This window comes from Panthera onca, chromosome D2, assembly GCF_046562875.1.
Source record: "Panthera onca isolate mPanOnc1 chromosome D2, mPanOnc1 haplotype 2, whole genome shotgun sequence".
NCBI classification, from domain to species: Eukaryota; Metazoa; Chordata; class Mammalia; order Carnivora; family Felidae; genus Panthera; species Panthera onca.
Window position 1 is genome coordinate 32,115,003 of NC_138349.1, and position 18,491 is coordinate 32,133,493.

Sequence of the window (18,491 nt, forward strand, 5' to 3'; positions counted from 1 at the left end):
TTTCAAATATATACAAAAAAGGGACAATTATTTATATATATATAGGGAATCCCCACATACCACCCAACATCAGTAATTATCAACTCATGGCTAGTCTTATCTTACTCATCTTCCCACTTTATCCCCCAAATTCTACAAAATAAATTATCACTATTTTCATTCAGTGATGTGTAGAATCATGGGATTATACAGAGGGTTAAGATTTTTTTTTCTTTCCTCTATATGTGATCTTAGGAAGACCTAGAGAGATAATATCTTGACATTTACAAAGAAAATGAATTTAGCTAGTTTTTTTAGTGCTTTTCCTGTTGAAATTTCATCTTGTTGCTGAAAATCTGGGCACATTTATAGTTCCCTGCTGTTCTGGCAGTGTCCCAGCATTTATTCTTTAATGGGTTTGTGTGCCTTCAGTGCTAATCTGTTTTTTGAGGGGCAGGGGAAGCTGTTCAGATCAGCTGGTTAAAATGTCATCATAATACAAAAATTATATATGTTTATCAAGTTATATTGCTAAAATGCTTTTTTGCAGTCAGTAATCGAAAGAAAAATATTTGTTTTTTTTTAACAGGAGAAAAATGACTTAAAGTAGAAATAATTAGATTGTTACAGTTTTCACATTTTGAGCATAGCATTTTTAGTTTTAAGGAAATTAAGTTTAAAAGTGTATCTCTTCTCAAGACATTTTCTTTTCTAGAGTGCATATTTAGTATCTTCCTTTTTATAAAGTCATATTTTTATAAGTTTATTCTTGAGATACTCGTAAGATTAGGAAAAATGATTCTCTAGGTTGATACTAGTTTGCTTTTAAGCACATCTCTGCTCAGAGGGGAACAATGTTTTATAAGTCTGGAGTATTAGATTTGGTTATTGGACTAGTGTTCTATTATGCCAGTTAAGTTTGTGATTTCTAGTTAAACCTTTACAGATTTTTAACGTTTTAAGAATTCAGGTTTATATTTGCAAAAGATATTTTCCCTTACTTTGTAAGGACTTTTCTTTTATAACTATTTCAAAATGAATTATCACTATTTTCAAGTGTACTGTAATTCATATTATAAAATAAATGTCTATTAATTGCAAAATTAGTTGGAAATAGGTTTGCTTTGTTACTTGGTGGGTTTTAAGAATGCTTTTAATATAATGGGATGCCTGGGTGGCTCAGTTGGTTAAGCATCTGACTTCGGCTCAGGTCACGATCTCATACTTTGTGAGTTCGAGCTCCACATCAGGCTCTCTGCTGTCAGTGCAGAGCTCACTTTGGATCCTCTGTCTCCCTCTCTTTCTGCCCTTCCCTGCTTGTGTTCTCCCTCTGTCTCAAAAATAAACATTAAAAAGAATTAATTTCAAAAATAATACATTTAGTATTCAGTTATGGGAAATTTTCAAATATATACAAAAAGAAGGACAATTATATATGTATATACACATATACACATATATATATACACATACACACACACATATATATATACACATATATATAAATGAATTCACTATATATAGTGAATCTCCATGTACCACCTCTCTTGTCTTACTCATATTCCCACTTTATCCCCCTTTTATTCTGATATGAATCTCGGACCATTGAACCATGGTTCTTGGTCCTTTCCTCAGAAAATCCCATCACTTCTTAACTTCCATCAGGTGTCATATGATTTGGGGAACATGTTAAAATGGTTTAAATGACCTAGGATAATATATGCTCAAATTTTAAAAAGACATGCTTTTTTTAAACCATTTAACAAATTTTTGTCCTTATCAAATTATTCTTGCTTTATAAGTGATGTGTTTTAACTCATAGCTATTAATTAGACATGTAATAACTGATAATTCTAAAAATATCACATGAGGTCTAACTTGGTGTATAACAGTATCAGGTGATTTGCAAAACAAATGATACAACTTTAATAAATTCAGAGTGAATACTAACATAAAGATGTAATCTTGAAAAAAGACTAACTTTCCAGAGCAGAGAGCATTTAGTATTTATAAGTGGTGGATACTGCTCTGTATGTATTTACTTCAAAACATCTTCTTTTATCTTTGCAGGAGCAATTGGTTACATGGGAACAAGTGCCTTTGTCCGAAAAATCTATACTAATGTGAAAATTGACTAGAGACCCAAGAAAACTTGGAACTTCGGATCAATTTCTTTTTCATGGGGTGGGACTTGCACAGCAAAAAAAGCGCAAGAAGAGATTTGGGCTTTCACACTGGGTACTTTGTGGGTCTCTCTTTCGTGGATGGCTTAACGTAACATCTGTTTCCATTGATCCTAGGTTCTTACTGACTGCTTTCTCCAACTGTTCACAGCAAATGCTTGGATTTTATGCAGTAGGCATTACTACAGTACATGGCTAATCTTCCCAAAAACTAGCTTATTAAAGATGAAATAGACCAGCTCTCTTCAGTGAAGAGGACAAATAGTTTATTTAAAGCATTTGTTCCAATAAAATAAATAGAGGGAAACTTGGATGCTAAAATTACATGAATAGAATCTTCCTGGCACTTAGTGTTTCTACATTATTGAAAAATGATGTTCCAGAAAGATTACTCTTTTCTCTTATTTTTACTGTCATCGTCAACCTGTTGTGGGACATTTTTATATATTGAATCTGGGTTCTTTTTTGACCTGTTTTTTTTTTCCCCTCAATTCAACTGCATCATTTTTTTTAAAAGAGAAAATTAAGAAATATTAAATCCTGCATGTAATATATCTGCTGTCATCTTAGTTGGACCAACTTCCCATTTATTTATCTTAAAACTTCAGTTCATTCTTAATTCCATCCAAAGAAGATACAGTCTGAAGATAGAGGTGTACTCTCTACAATGCAATTTACTGTACAGTTAGAAAGCAAAGTGTTAAATGGAGAAGATATTTGTTTTTATTAAACATTTTGAGATTTAGATAAACTACATTTTAACTGAATGTCTAAAGTGATTATCTTTTTCCTTCCCCCAGGTTAGTCTTACATCTTTTTTGGGTTTGAATGAAGGTTTTACATAAGAAATTATTAAAAACAAGGGGGGTGGGTAATAAATGTATATAACATTAAATAATGTATCGTAGGTGTAGATTCTCAAATGCATTTGGATGTACAGATTGACTACGGAGTACTTTTTTCTGATGATGATTGGTGTAGAAATGTGTGAATTTGGGTGGCTTTTTACATCTTGCCTACCACTGCATGAAACATTGGGGTTCCTTCAAAATGTGTGTGTCATACTTCCTTTGGGAGGGGGGATTGTTTTCTTCTGTTTCTTTTCTGAGACTCCTACAGGAGCTAAATTTGTAATTTAGAAACATTTAATTTTGTTAATCCTGTCTGGGGCACTTAAGTAACATCTAAAGCATTACTGCTTTAGAATGTTAAAATAAACTTTCCTGACCAAATTGTTTTGTGAAAATAGATGTGTTTGCAATTTGAAGATATCTTTTCAAAAGGCAATATTACTGAATGCAATTTTTTAATACACTGTAAACTATGCTTTTCTAATACAGGAGACCCACAGTTTAAAATCCCCAAACTTGCTTACATCTAGATCATCCAGTATAGTCATAAAGTAAATCATAAGCCCTTTGAATTAAATTGTGGCACAAAAATCTGTTCAGGTTGATGTACTGTGTAAAGTGAGTATGGGGTAAAAGTGGTTAGCTTACTATTGGATGAGCAAATAAAGGTTACAGTTTTCTAAGAGAATTGATTTTAATTTTGAATACATCTTTCTGGAACTATCCATAATGTGAAGTTTTCCTAGAACCATTGAGTTTCTAGTTTAATAGTTTGCTATGCAAATGACCACCTAAAACAATACTGTATATTGGTATTTTTAGAAAGACTCAAAACTGCTGTATTTAAACTTTAATGTGAAACTCATGCCATTTATAGTTACATAAGATGTTTTCATTACAAAATATTTCTATAAATTGACTCTGCATCCTATAATGTGGTATGTAAGGACTACAAAGAGTGAAAAGTTTGATTTCTTACGTTTACATATGGTTGACCTGAACAAACAGGAATTTGATCAGAGGCTGTAGGTAAATCCTTCTTCAAGCCAAAATGTTATATTAAATACACTCTACCGGTTCTTCCATTTTCTCTTCCTTCTCACCTGCCTTGAAGATCTTATAAGAAAAGAAACTGAAAGTCAGTATTTAATGGCTTATGTAAGTTTTTACTACATGTACAGTACTTACAACAATGTATAGTCTTATCTGATGGAATATAAATTGGACAAGCAAGCTTTTGTCTTAATAAAATGAAATTTGTTTCTCATGAATCTTGCAGGTAAGATGTAGGGATTTAAGAAAATGAGTGCTTTAGCTGCTTTCAGGTATACCAATTCTTTTTACTAAATTGAGCCCTATTTCAAGTTCTTTGGAATCTTCAGTGAAAAATAATTTTCTAATTTCTAAATATATTAAGAATGTCATTAAAAGGAATATGAATTGCCTTGAAAGTCCTTTAGAAAATTTGTTTTGGTTTATGCCTTCATGGAGGGGCTGGCTATATGTTTGTCTTGAAGAAGATGTAATCCATAAACAGTTTAGCTCCCTAGCTCTTGGTTATAGAGTAGTGAAATAGAATATTATTTAAGTTAATTAAAGGGTGAGGTTCTTACACTCCATTAATGCTGTGTATCTGTCTTTCATTTGTTTGCTCAACACTTTGAACACTATCAAAATCTAAGGGTGAACTTTTCTCCTTGTATCTATAAGCATGCTTCTGAAATTTAGCTACAGTGGTAATTAACATCATTATTCATCTATCCTTATATAAGGCCAGGATAAGGTGGAAATAGAACAGTTGGAGGTATGGTAAAGTATTCTTTGGTATATCCTGTTGGGCTCCTAAATTGTACTGTGTTTGACAAATCAAGCCCCATCCTCTTAGAATTTATTATACTGTGATTGATATCTCAACTTAGTGAATGGTACCATTGGGTGTTTTCCATTGGCAGTGGTTACAAAAGGTGGTTGCTGCAAATTCCAGTTCTTCCAAACTCCCATTTTATTTAGGGTTTAGCCACAGATTGTATTCAGTTTGTTAAAGGTTTTGTTTCCTAAATGTTTACTAGCCACCTTATGCCAAATGTCTTGCAAATAATATTCCTTTAAGATTTCTTGGATTTTTACAAATGTTAAAAAGAAAATAAATGTATTAATGTAATTTGTTCAGAAAAAGCTACATACTGAAGGGCTTCTGTATATGAATTCTAGGAAAGAAAAACCTATTTGTAATTTATACCCTGCAGTTCCATCTGGGTTTTAAGTTTAGATTTCAGCATGTCTTAGTGCTTCAGTCTATTGATTTATGGGAACATGTAATAAATAGGAGCAGTGACGTATGAAAATGCAAGTATTCATTAATGTTTTATATCTTCCTAAAAATTCCATGGTTATGAAGCTGTATTTTCGCAATCAAGATGTTAAATAGATGGGAGAAGTGAAAATTTATAAAGATTGTTTGGAAGTGTGTCCAGAAATAGATGAGATTTAGAGGTAAGGTAGATCAGAAAACGAACATAGAGCTGTAGAAATTTTGTAAGATTTAAATGCAGCGTGAGGACTAACTCTAGTTCTCTCTTACGAGCGTCTTCTGAGAGCCGTCTGATTTGACAGTCTTATGGGAGCTGTAGATGGAATTGTGCAAGGACAAAAGTAAAACTTAAGTTCTTATTTTACTGTATCAGGAAATGGGAATAGAGGAACTGTCATGGAAGCGGCTTATGTATGAGTATAGGTGAGCTAGGCATGCAGGTAATTGACAAGGCAGAGTTTTGTGTATTTACCCCAGTTCCTCAGTTTAGGTCATTTGAAAGTAAGATCTTAAGGCAAGGAACAAAGAACATGGAATTCTGTTTTGAAGGATAACAGTATATGCGGAAAAGCAGTCCCACTTGGGCTTTTCATCTGTGTTAAATTTGAAGCTATAAATCCCCACAGAACACGGATAGTACCAGTTGGAAGGAAACAGTTATTGCTTGATGATTACTTCCATTTTGTACACACCTTTGGTTTGTGTAGGTTATATTCCAACTGGCTTTTTAGTACTAGATACCCAGTATATACTGTATCAAATACATTTGAGGTTCTAATCTAGTCTGTTAATCTAACTGAAGTTGAATTTTTAAAATAATAAAAAGTTAAATGTATTTTCCTTGGATGCTTTATTTCTTTCCTTCTTGAAACAAGTGAACCAAACATAGAGGATAACTCATTATTATCGGTATGGATATAAAGGGTTACTGATAGCCTTCCACAAACAGGAGTCAGCAAACTTTTGCTGTAAAGGGCAGATAGGAAATATGGAGGCTTTGAGAGCCAGACGCAACTACTCTACCTTTGTAGCACAACAGCCATAGTAGGCAGTCCATAAACCAATGAGCACGGCTGTTTTCCGGTATGACAATAAAAACAGCCAGTGGGCCACAGTTTGCTCACCCCTGAAATGAAGGATTTAAGATTTGATTTTTCTCCCAACTTCTTATTTTGAAAAAGAAACTAAATGTACAGAAAGTCGAAAGAATGGTACAATAAATAAGGTCTTTCAAAAATTATTTTTCTTTTATTATCATTCTTTTGACTTCTGGATACAAGCTGTGACTCCTACACTCAAACCCCACTACTCCCATGCCTGTCATTCTCCTGATGGATAATAAATGGTCTAGTCAAAGCATTGTCACATATGTTCCCTCACAACCATTCTGTGAAGCTGATAGGGTAGACCACTACGTATTATAGAAAAAAAGCTAGAACAGCTAAAGAGTGTGTTGTTTTAGGCCTGAAGTAATCAAGATCATGGTCCTGTTGTCTTGGCCGCTGTCACTGTAAAATGGGGACATTACCTTTCCAGTCTGTGGAGCAGATAATTTAGGAAGACATCATGTTGAAAATGAGTGTTCTCTACCAAGGAAGAGGTTATTTTTGTTGTGCTACATCAAAATCAGGTTAATTTCTCCAGGTCAATTTTACTTCTGTTTTTCATCTCCAGCTTTAGTTATTTAAATCCTTGTCAACATTCTTGGTTCTCTCCTCCCCCTGATTTTATTAGCTACCTCAGTCAATATGTGTACTTGACAAATTCCTGTTAGCCAAATAGTTGAAGTTGGTACAAATTTGGATTCCTTTTGATCACTAATGAGCACTTTGTGGTTGGAAAATTAGGAGGATAAAGGAATCTTATACAGCCAGCTTCTGCATTTCAAAGTGAGAACTTTTATTAAAGTTAATTTACAGTTTAACAGTGGAAAAAGGGGGAGTGTGCCTACAGTGGGACATGTGGAGTCAGTGGTGATACAGTCTAAACATTTTAAATTGTTTTCAAAGCTTTGCATGTTTAAGGTGATAACAGGTTCAGATTTACAAAATGGAGGAGACAGTTGTAGGGAGAAGTTGATGTAAGTCATTTTAACTGGCCAGTGTCATGGTTATTCTTAGTGGCTCAGTCTAAGCCACTAAGATTATGGGACTTAACCTTGAAGGTCATTGACGGGAAGGGAGGGTCTAGAGAGTGAAACATGGAAGGTGATTCCAAGTTGGAGTTGGTTATAGACCAGTAGGGGAGGACAGACAGAAATAGGTAAGTGTCATAAGTGTGGTAGCTATTATATAATAGGTGTTGGCACGAGGATGCAGGCTGTGTGGTTATCAAGTTGTCCCCGCAGAGACCTGGAGGTGTGAAGCAGCAAGGCCCTGTTAGGGTGACTGCAAGGTGCTCACTGCAACAAGAGTGGAGGGTGGGCAGCCAGAGGTGGCAGGAGCCAAAGGAAGGCCTGAAGGTGGATGGTAAGGTGTGGTGTGCCTGAGTTCGGGTAAAGATTTTGGAGAAGGGCCACAAGGGATTTTAAACAGCTGCTAAAAATCGTAACATTTTTAATAACCTCCAAAGAACTCAAAGGTGCCTTCTGGGTGGTCAGTGATGTAGGTGAAGGAATGAGCCACCAGATAAGAGTGCTGCTTTATTCTGGAGGTTCTCTCCCTGCCCTGGAGGAGATGGTGTTGATGTGTAGTGGCCTACAATGGCAAAATGAGCAAGTGGCCTGTGTGGAGTAGCTGAGGCTAAAACTTGGGGGTTGGGGGGGGGGGGGTTGAGAGCTGCTGCAAGAGAACTGGATTGCTCTGGGTGTACAGAAGTAGAGGGAACGAGCTGGGTGGAGGACAGACATCTGACTCAAGGGGGGCGGGGGGGGGTGCGCAGGAACTTGTATCCACTTGGAGGTTTTCCACAGGACCAGAGCTATGGGGGAGGAAACCCACAAATAATTAGGAATGTGACCATGCAACTAAGCTGGGCAGCTTTAGCTTATTGTAAAACCTTTTATTTTCAATCTACCACTAGTTTTCCCATGGGATTTAAGTTTAAAAGTATGTATATTTTAAAAATTGTGTGAACCCAGATTAGAGTTGAATCTATAAAAGTAGTGAGTGAGGTCAGGAACTATAGAACTGAGAAAAATTAACCATCCCTTTTCAGTTCCTATCTAACCTTTCAATACTGTGATGCAAATGTTCTGTTGCTAGTTGTTGGTTGACAGCCATAGGCGCATCATGACAAGCCTTCTGACCTAAAACTGTGCGGCAGGCCCATCCAGGAGGACCAGTGTCTTCAAACTATTTGGACTGGGAGTGTTGGTGAGGAGACCTGTTAGCTACTCACCGGGTGGGGATTAGAAGCAATAAAAGCTCACAGCCTCAGGGCCTGCACAAGAGGTCTCCTGGAATGTCTACTTTCCAGAGGAATTCCTGCTAATGAGGAAGCCAGTTGGCTGTTTGCCTAGTGCCATCTGGAGACCTGGAAGTGTCGCAGAAGTTTGTGAGGCTTCTTAGATGTTGACTTTGTGGACTCATCTATTGACAAGTGCTGACCTTCACTGTGTTGGGAGCATGGAACAATGGCATTGGGTTTGACTCCTTCCAGCATTCAGGCAGAAATGCCATTCAACCCCTTCCCACACCTATTGCCTGTTTAATGGCCACTTGGCCTTCTCTGCCATTTGGTGGCATCCATTCCTCCCAGATGTCTTCCACTTGTGAGTTCCTAACTAGATCTTCTTGGCCAATCTGGCTCCTCTCTGTGTGTGCCCATTTGATGATGAAGCAGGGTCAACTTGGATTTCTTTTTTAAGGGCCAAGACAAAATATCCAAGAGCCCGCATACAGTGGTTCATTTCTACACCTTTACTGGTTTGAAGGACTTGTAATCCCAGTTAATAGATAAGAAGGCAGGTTACCATAATGCAGGAAATTCATAGTCCTGTATAAAGCCTGGCTCTGGGCTCCCTGTCAGCTATTTTGCCATTAGTGGCTGTGAAATCCTATGAAAACCTCAAAGGAAGTTGCGTTCTTTTTTTTTTTTTTTTTTTGCTCGCAGTGAGGTTCAACTGGGTGTGATGCTGAAAAATCTTTACACATTGGTGTGTTTTACTTCTTGATTAGGCCAATTTTGCTTGCATAAAAAGGTCTTTGAAATGCCTCATGATAATAGTACCTTGTATGTCTATAAATCACAATGGCTCAGTTCTGACAGTTTTTTTACATTTAAGGTATAATGTGGCCTTGGGTTTCAAATATCTCTTGATTATTCTCCTAAATTATTTGGGCATATGTTTTTAATTGGCAAAAAAATAACCAGACTTGAGGAGTTGGTCATTTTTATTCCATCAAGTTAATGGTGAGTGGCTTATTTAATAAAAACATGTCAGTAATTCAACACAAATAGCACGTACAGCTGTTCATTTGTCAATCTTTTGGCCTGTATGAAGCATCTTAAACTGTTTTGCTAAAGGATAGGGTCACCAAGAGGGGAAATCTGTCATTTTGAATAATTCTTCCCCCAAGGCACCCGTATCACCAGCCGCTACTGTTAGGTGAGGTGGGGTGCCGCAGCCAGCGCCCGTCATGGCCGGACGAGGGATGTTGAAAAAGCTGAGAGAATCGCAATCTGTGATTTTTTTTTCCCCCCTCTGAGCTGAAAGCTCCCGGACAGAAGATTAACTTCATTCTTACAGAGAAACGATTGTCCGAAAGCACCCAGCCAGTTGGTAGCGACGCGGACCGCTCACATCGGGTTCGTGTGCTCGGAGCCTTAACCGCCGCTGCCTGCCTTCGCCCACGTGTGCATCGGGGAGTTGTAAAGTGAGTTGTGAGGCTAAAACGAGGCGGGAAGTCCAGCCTTGATCGTCAGAAGCAGCGTTCTCCGGGGCCGGAGGCCGCGGTGGCGTCCGGAGAAGGGCGCCCTCGGCTCGGTGGGAGCTCGGCGGGCCCCGGGCCCTTGCCTTCAGCATCCTCACCTCGCTCCCCTTCCTCCGAAGTTGCGGAGGTGCCGGGAAGAGGAGGGGCCTCGCCTCGGGCGCCCGAGTGATTGGCTGCCCGGGGCCCCTGGCGAGGGCTGTGTGGTCCAGCCCGGGTGGAGAGGGGCGGAGCGGCCACTGCTCCAACCACCGCCACCACCGCCACAGTCGCAGCCGCCGCAGCCTCGGCCGCCGGGCAAGTAGCTCTGAGCGGCGGCTTGCTGGGCGCCCCGACGCGGACCCGGGCGCCGCGCTCTGCTCGCTCCGCGCCCGAGCCATGCCGGGCAGCCGCGCGTAATTTCCGTGCCCCGGCCGCCGCCGACCTGACCCTGTGCACGGTCCCTGGCCCGAGCCGAGCTTTCCGTGCACGCAAGCAACTCCCTCGGTCTCCGCCGGCCCCTCGCAACCATGCCCCGGGCGACTGCTCTCGGGGCCCTGGTGTCACTGCTGCTGCCTCTCCCGCTGCTGCTGCTGCTGCTGCTGCCGCCGCTGCCCCGCGGCGCCGGGGGGCTCGCGGAGCGCTCGGACGCCGCCCCGGACTACTCGGCGCTGGAAGGCGAGGAGGGCGCGGAGCAGCAGCTGGAGCATTACCACGACCCGTGCAAAGCCGGTAGGTGCCGCGGCCGCCGCCGGAGAAGTCCGGCAGAAGTTTGCCTTTGAAATGCAAATGAGTGGTGGGCCAGCCTGCGCTGCCGTCTGTGGGGCGGGTCTCCCTCCCCTTCCCCCGAGATTCCCCGGCTCCCCAGGAAAACAATGCCACTCCGGCTGGGACGTCCCGGCCGCGGGCCTGCGGCGCGCCCCGGGTGACGGCCGCGGGAGCGTTCCCACAGCGGAGGAGGGCGGGCGCCCCGGCCGTCTGACAGCCAGGTGCTCCGCACGAGCCGCTGCCGGACGCGCGGGGCTGGGCGCGCCGCTCCCGGGCTCAGATGGAGCCGCGGCCCCGGTTTCCCCCGCGTTTGCAAGTTGTGCGCAAAGTTTCCCGACATCTCGTGCCTGCTCTTGGGAAGAGAAGAAGAAGAAGAAAAAAAAAACAAAAACCGGAAAGCTGCACAGCGGGCAAAGGGAAAGTGGTGGCAGAGGAAGAACGCGCGTGACCCGAGTTGCCGAAAACTTCCCTGTAGCCCCCTGAGCGTGGTCCGGGCCTGGGGGTCGCGGAGATGGAAGCCGGCAGGTGCTCTAATCCCTCAGGAAGCGGCGCCCCGGGACGCGCGGGTCTTTTCTGGCGCACGTTTGGTTCGGGCGCCGCAGCTCCCTTCCCGAAGCCACCAGCCGGCTCGTGTGTCCCGAGGGGCGTGGCTTCCGAGCCCAAGCGCTCGGGGCCTCAGCGCCACCGGGGCCAGAGCGCAGGTTCCAGGGAGCCGGCAAGTCTGGGGAGCTCCGGCCGCCGAGACAGAGCGGTCCTCACTCTCCTGAGAGATGGGCTCGGAGGCCCGGCCGCCGGCCAGCGGCCAGCGGCCCGCAGAGATGAGCGCACGGAAAGGAGAGCGCGGCCTCCCTCCTTTCCTAGCGCTGTGCTCGGCCGGGCCTGGGGCGGGGTGGGGGGGGGCCACCGTGGCCAGCGGCCCCACTCTTTCACTCCCTGAAGACCTCTGGTAGCCTCAATTCATTGGGGACGGTAATTATAGGAGGTCTCGAGTGATTTATGGGAAAATTCTCTGCAAATGGAAAAATGAGGTGGTCCTGTAATTATTTGTATTGTTACTACAGCGGCTGTGGGCTAGGCTGGGGGTCAGACGGGTCAGCACTGGGTGAAGTCTGGGGAAAACCAGGTTACTAGGAGGCTGGAGGGCCGAGGGGTTGTGAGACCTGAGAATCTCGTGAAGGTTGAAGATCAAACCAGGCTTGAGGGCCCTGGTCTTTCCCTGCAGGAATACCCCTCCAGAATTCCCACCTATTCCTGTACCTGGTGGGGCCTCTGAGTTACGAAGGTGGGCAGAAGTGTTGGGTCATTTGAAAACATATCAGCAGGTAGCATGTCCCTACCGAGGTCTCTCAGTTCTCACGCCACCCAGCTCATGACCAGGGAGAAGGGGCTCTGGAGCACCGGTGGAATGGTGGTGGCCTTGCCCTGAAAAGAGAGAGACACTGAGGCTGTGAAAATGGGATGGGTGAATCAGCCATCCCCTGGACTTGTCAGATCCTGGACTCTACTGGATGTGTGCTGGGGGCTCTGGGAGGCAATATGGGTGTGGGCGTCTGGGGCCTGGACTGGGGAAGCCATCAGACTGCTCAGGAATGTACTGAGCACCTCTGGTATGCTGGGTGCTGATCTGGGTGCTGCAAATCTGGGTGAACCAGGCCTGGGTCTGTCTGTGAGAGCTCCCCGGCTCCCAGTCTCGGCCTTGTGGAATAACCCTAAGGCAGATTTGCCTCTTTGGGGCCTCATTTTTCTCCAATAATTTTGTAGAAAATGCCAGATAACCAGGACATGCGTGTTCCGTGACTCTTTGCAGACAGGATGGGATGGGCAGGCAGGGCTGGAAAGTAGAGGATCTTGGGAGCTTGGTTTCAGCCTGCTCCAGGCATGTTCCACAGCCATCCTTGATCTTCACTTTGCCTTGGCCTCTCCTTAAGCTGTACTCATTCTAAGAGCGGCCAGAAGAGGGCGATGGCAAGGGAGACCTGAGGAAAAGGTCGCATCTCTGGCTGTCCGTGCTCCTGGAAATTCCCTGATCTAGGAAAAGCCCTCTGGAAGGACAAAAAGCATTTCGCCAGGGCATTGAGACCTCAATAAAAGGACATGCCTCTCAGCTCAAGGGGGCACACTGCATTTCCTGGGTCCACATTTAAACCAAATTATTAGGGGCAGCCTCTCACCCTATCCCAGTCAAATCCTAACCTCCTGATTCCTCTGCCAAGAAGGGGGGCTTCAGGATTTTGAATCTAAAACACCTCCCACCTTCCTGTTCTCGAGTGGGGGTCCCCACTATGCTGCAGACACAGAGTGCATAGAGGAGAGTCTTGGATCTGATCCTGGTCTCTCAGGAGCTGAGTTAACCTCAAACAAGTCCCCTCCTCTTTGGGTCTCAGTTGCTCACCTACAGGACAAGGTGGTTAGATTTGTTAAGGTTGCAAACTGACAGTCCCAGGGAGCTGGTTCTCTTGGTCCACAAAAGCTGTCTTGCCCTGTGTGCACTTCCCACCTTGTGGGTATTTGAATTTGTGCCCCTGGTTCCTTCCTACTTAGTGTTCTGAGGTTCTGTGACTTTTGCTTCCAGCTCAGTCTCTCAGAGGCTGACCAAACGGGTAAGTGTTTCACAATTTACTATTTTACTATTTTCCATTTCACTGCTTTTAACATTTTCAAAAACATTTTTACCCTTTTAACATTTACGAATTTTATCATTTCCTCTGCCATTTACAAGCTTGTGTGACCTTGGTCAAGACACATATTTTCTCTGTGCCTTATTGTCCTCATTTATAAATGAGGATGATTCATAATAGATTAACATGCTTAAAACAGTGCCTGTTATACAGTTAGATTCTTTTTTTTTTAATTTTTAAATGTTTATTTTTGAGAGAGAGAGAGAGAGAGCGCGCAAGTCCAAGAGGGGGCAGAGAGAGAGGGAGGGAGACACAGAATCCGAAACAGGCTCCAGGCTCTGAGCTGTCAGCACAGAGCCCAATGTGGGGCTCGAACTCATGAACTGTGAGATCATGACCTGAGTGGAAGTCAGACACTCAACTGACTGAGCCACCCAGACACCCCTACAGTTAGATTCTTTACAGACAGGTTTTCTAGAAACTTGAAAGAAATCTTCCTGTGGACCTTCAAAGCAAGTTTGAAACTGTAACATTTAACAAATAAACAATCTACCTAATGCTGTAAAAAAGGATGTTTTCAAATCAGATGCCCGTGGAGTGGGAGTGTGTGCAATCCTCCTGGCCTGGGGCTAGGGAGGTATGCTGGTCTTTCTGGGCATGGTCTCTGCCTGGCTCTGCTGTTTTGTTTTTCATCTTAAACTGTAAGTGGGGCCAAGGGTTCAAATGATAGTGAGTTACAGGACATGCTCTCAGCCACCATGCTTTTGAGAACAACCTTTGCAAAGCTTCTGAGGACTTCCCTGCCTGCTTGCCCTCGTCTACAATTCTTTAGCTGGATTCAGAACCAGAAGGCCTAGGTCCTTTTCCCTTTTACTCTCTGTGTGGCCTTGAGCAAGTCACTTCACCTCTCTGTGCCTCAGTCTTCTCATCTGCAAAATGGGGATGGGAATAAACCACTTGCCTTGTAGGGCAGACCTGAGGCTACTTGTAGCTGGATTCCTCAGACAAGGACTTGTGTGTTGCTGGTTCATTTGGGAGGTGATCCCAAGAAGCAGGAAGAGTAGAACAAGGAAGGAGGAAATCCAGCGAAGGTAACTGCTTTCATTGATGGAGTCTTGCATGCACCAGGACCTCTGCAATGCTTCCATAAAGTCTCCTCGAATTTCCTACCCATTCAAGAGGGGGTTGGAACATTTTCTCCAAAGGCTGCTGTCCTTCACCGTTTGCTCCCTGTTCCTTTGATTCCTGTGTAAAAAAAAACCACTGAAACTCAGTGGTGTAGAACAACAACCATTTTATTGTTTTGGTGATTCTGTGGATCAGGAGTTTGGAAGGGGCAGCGCAGAGGTGATTTGTCTCTGCTCCACAGTGTCTGAGCCTCTGCTGGGAATACTTGTAGGTTGGCAGTGGGGAAGGGGGGTGACTTGACAGCTAGGGGCTGGAATCATCTGGAGCCTCTTTCGGTCACAGCTGGTGCTTCGAGCCTGGCTATCGCCTGGGACCTCAGTGGAACTGTTGGCCAGAACACCTACAAGTGGTCTCTCCGTGTGGGCTAGTTAGGCTTCCTCACAGCATGGCAGCTTGATTCTAAGTGCACGCATCCCAAGAGAACCAGATGGAAACTGTGTTGCCTTATGTGGCCTTGCCCCAGAAACCGCCTATCATCATTTCTGCCATGGTCACAGCCTTCACAGATTCAAGGGGCAGGGACATAGACCCACCTCTCCATGGGAGGAGTATCAAAGTCACGTTGTTAGAAGAGCATGTGGGATGCAGGCTATTGTCACAGCCAGTCTGGGAAAATAGGACCTGCCACGCTCCTCCAGGCATTAACTTCCCGGTACGGCCAGCCTTCGTCTGCACGTGCTAGTGCCGTGGTCAGACAGATTCAAGTTCTTAAGCAGAAAAGTGGGGAGGCATGCAGCGATGCATGGAGCTGCCTCGAGTTAAGCTGAGGGTACGTGACTCAGATCACCAGAATTGTCTACGTGAAGCTCAAACCGTGGGAAAGTGCTTTGTAAACTGTAAAGTGCCGTATAGCCTTTTGGATTTATTAAACCCAAGGAAACTGGCTGGCAGCCAGCTTTACTTTTCAGCCGGTGGCTTGATAAATGCCAGCGCCTTCCTCCCGGCTCTATGTTGACATATGGCAAAATGTATATTGCTACATAAGTAAATATAGTCAGTGGCCCCTGATGGCTTATGGCTGAGGAGCCAGTGGTGAGGGTGCTGGCCTGGGAGCTACTCTTTCCTCATGAGGAAGCCTGCAATCCCTTCCCACCCTTTCAGACCTCACCTCTGCTCGGAACATGGGGCCCTACTCTACCTTGTCTTTCTCTCCCAGACACAGTGGCCGTACCAGTCAGGCCCTGATTTTCGGGGCCATCCAGAGCCCTCGAGGACAGTACACTCTGGGGCAGCTGTTGCCAGCAGCCCTCACATTACTGATGCGAGGCCAGAATATCACAGTCTGTGAGGTCAGGGACTTTTGTCTGCTTGAGTCCCTACCATAAGCCTCGTGCCTCGAGCAGCGCCTGGCACGTCGTAGGTGCTGGTCAGTATTTGCTGAATGAGGGAATGATGATTTTGGCCCTGTGTGATTGGGTCTACGGCTGAAGGCGCCTCCAAGCTCACTGTCCGCCTGGGAAGTAGTGAAGCAGACCCAGCCCAGTGGGCTGCAGCCCTCCTAAAAGTGCTCAGGGAGGAGTTGGGGGATCATGGGGTCCTGGGAAGTGCTCCCCTCCAGAGCTCCCCTCCATCCTTCATGGCAGAGGCAGGTGCCCTGGTTTCTTAAGCACAGTTGTGAGGATTCCGTGGTGCCTTGGAGGCCTGTCTCCCTGGCGGACCCTGTTCCCATCACCCTGGCGCCCCTGCTCTCTCCTGTCGGGCTCCCACCGCCATGGGCCACACTCAGGGGAGGGCACCTGGCCTTTTTACAACTTTATTTTCATTCCTATTTGTCACGATGCCCTTTTATCAGCAGGTGCTGATTTGATGGAGTAAAAATATTTCAGGGCTGTATCGAAATGAAAGTTAATTTTCCCACTTCTCCATGCAGGAGTGATATCTAGCTCATCTCTGTTCCTAATATTTCACCCCGCAAAGTGCACTGGGGCAGGGCCTGAGGTGGTTAAGAGCATAGGCTTTGACACCTGACAGACCCGGATTCAAAATCTGCTGCCTATGCAGGGCTCTGTGACCTTGAGTAAGTTACTTAACCTCTCTGTGCCTCAGTTTCCTCACTTGAAAAGAACTGTTAATATTCACTATTTAGGGTTGCTACAAGGATTAAGCGATTCAGTGTTTGTCAAGTGCTTAGCTTTTGGTACAGGCAGGTGTTCAGTGTTTGATGTATACATTATTAGAGCACAGAGTGGTACTCACAACTACTTTTTGAGTTCTTTTGTTGACATGCTATAGAGGAATTTGAATTTTTGTAATAAATGAACAATTTAATTCAGGTGGTATAGTCAGGGATTCTTAAGGTCAGATCTGATAATTATTGATAAACAGTGTCTCCTAAGTAATTGAAGGGCGAATGTTACGGTATGTGAGTTATAGCTCAACAAAGATTTCTTTAAAAAGTAAGAGAAGGTGAGGACGAACCAGGGCAGAGTTGGGGGAGGAAAGGCACTGTCTTGGCCCCTGAGTAACTGTCATACAGAGACACAGCAACTCAACCAAGCAGGCGGAGAGAGTGTGGCCATCGGATGCCCAACAGAACCTAGAAGTCCCAACGGTGGCTAAGACTCAGATTGGGGCAAGCAGCATCTGGGAGAGGGAGGCCAGGAAGGGGCCCCGTTTGGATGATCATGTTCCAAGAGTTGAGTGATAGCTAGAAGACCACCCCACTGATCTTTAGCCTGGCCCCAGGAATAGACAGGTGGCTGTGTCAGTTCCCATTTTGCATAGGGAGAAACCGTGCATTTTGTCCAGACCTTCGATGGTCCTGTGACTTCCAGCGTTGTCTTTGTAGACAGAGCTCAAGTTCTGCAGACAGAGAAGTCCTCAGTGGCATCGTCCAAGGTGGATCCCCAACTCTGACATCAGTGGAACCCATTGTTTTCTTCTTTGTCCTTGCCAGTTGTACAGTGATCGGTGTCTCACACCCTCTTCTGGAATGGCAATATGGGTTGGGAGCGTGCCCTTTAATCCTCTGTCCAGTGAGACAGAGAGGAGGAGCAGGGCAGTAGTTGACCCACGGAGCCATTTGCAGCAGCCCCGGATCTGCAGGGCACCCACCAAGCACAGGGCCACGCACTGGGCATGGTGATCTAAGTGTCAGTTGGACCTAGCCCTGTCCCTGGGAGCGTCCAGCTCAGGGCTGGGCATGGCCTCCTCAGCAAGAAGATGCTGCGGATGGAAGCTGGGTGTAGAAAGGTCAGCAGCATTCAGTAGCACCTCCTGTGGTCAGTTTGGGACCGTCGCTTCTCACTGCTTCTCCAGCCGCTCTCACGACACTAACCGGCTGGGGCGAGCTGCTCCCCAGCCTGTTGGCTCTGCACCCAAGCTTTGGAGACAGGCTGACTTAGGTTTTCCTTCTCATCTCTGTCACCTAATAGCTGTGAAACCTTGGGCAAGTCTCACGGTCTTTAAAGCCTTGTTTTCGTCGTCTCTATAATGCGATTAATACAAACTCCTATTTTGCAGGCTTGTTGTTATAAAAAAGGCACTCAATACTGTGCTTAGCAAATGGAGTCATTCAATAAATATGAAATATTACAGTAATTCTGTGGCCCTGGAGAGCCTGCCATGTGCAAAAAGTGTGTGGATTAAATTGAGTCATGTGAATAGCACCACCACCTTCCATGCTATGAGAGAGCAGACTCGAGAGACAAACTGCCCGGGTTCAGATCCTAGCTATACCACTTAATGCCTGTGGCACCCGACGCAACTTCTTAAGCCCTCTAGACCCCAATTTCCTGGTCTAT

General features: G+C 44.7%; 2 protein-coding genes across 2 annotated transcripts in view; both read left to right on the forward strand.

Moving 5' to 3' along the window:
• TM9SF3 (transmembrane 9 superfamily member 3) overlaps positions 1-6,159 on the forward strand; it is a 69,448-nt gene extending 63,289 nt beyond the window's left edge. Inside the window, exon 15 of the mRNA XM_060643071.3 lies at positions 2,050-6,159. Within this exon, the coding sequence (XP_060499054.1) occupies positions 2,050-2,117 (68 nt within the window). The 3' untranslated portion in view covers positions 2,118-6,159. The remainder of the gene's footprint in view (positions 1-2,049) is intronic.
• Positions 6,160-10,436: 4,277 nt separating this feature from the next.
• TLL2 (tolloid like 2) overlaps positions 10,437-18,491 on the forward strand; it is a 122,753-nt gene continuing 114,698 nt past the window's right edge. Inside the window, exon 1 of the mRNA XM_078434684.2 lies at positions 10,437-10,906. Within this exon, the coding sequence (XP_078290810.1) occupies positions 10,705-10,906 (202 nt within the window). The 5' untranslated portion in view covers positions 10,437-10,704. The remainder of the gene's footprint in view (positions 10,907-18,491) is intronic.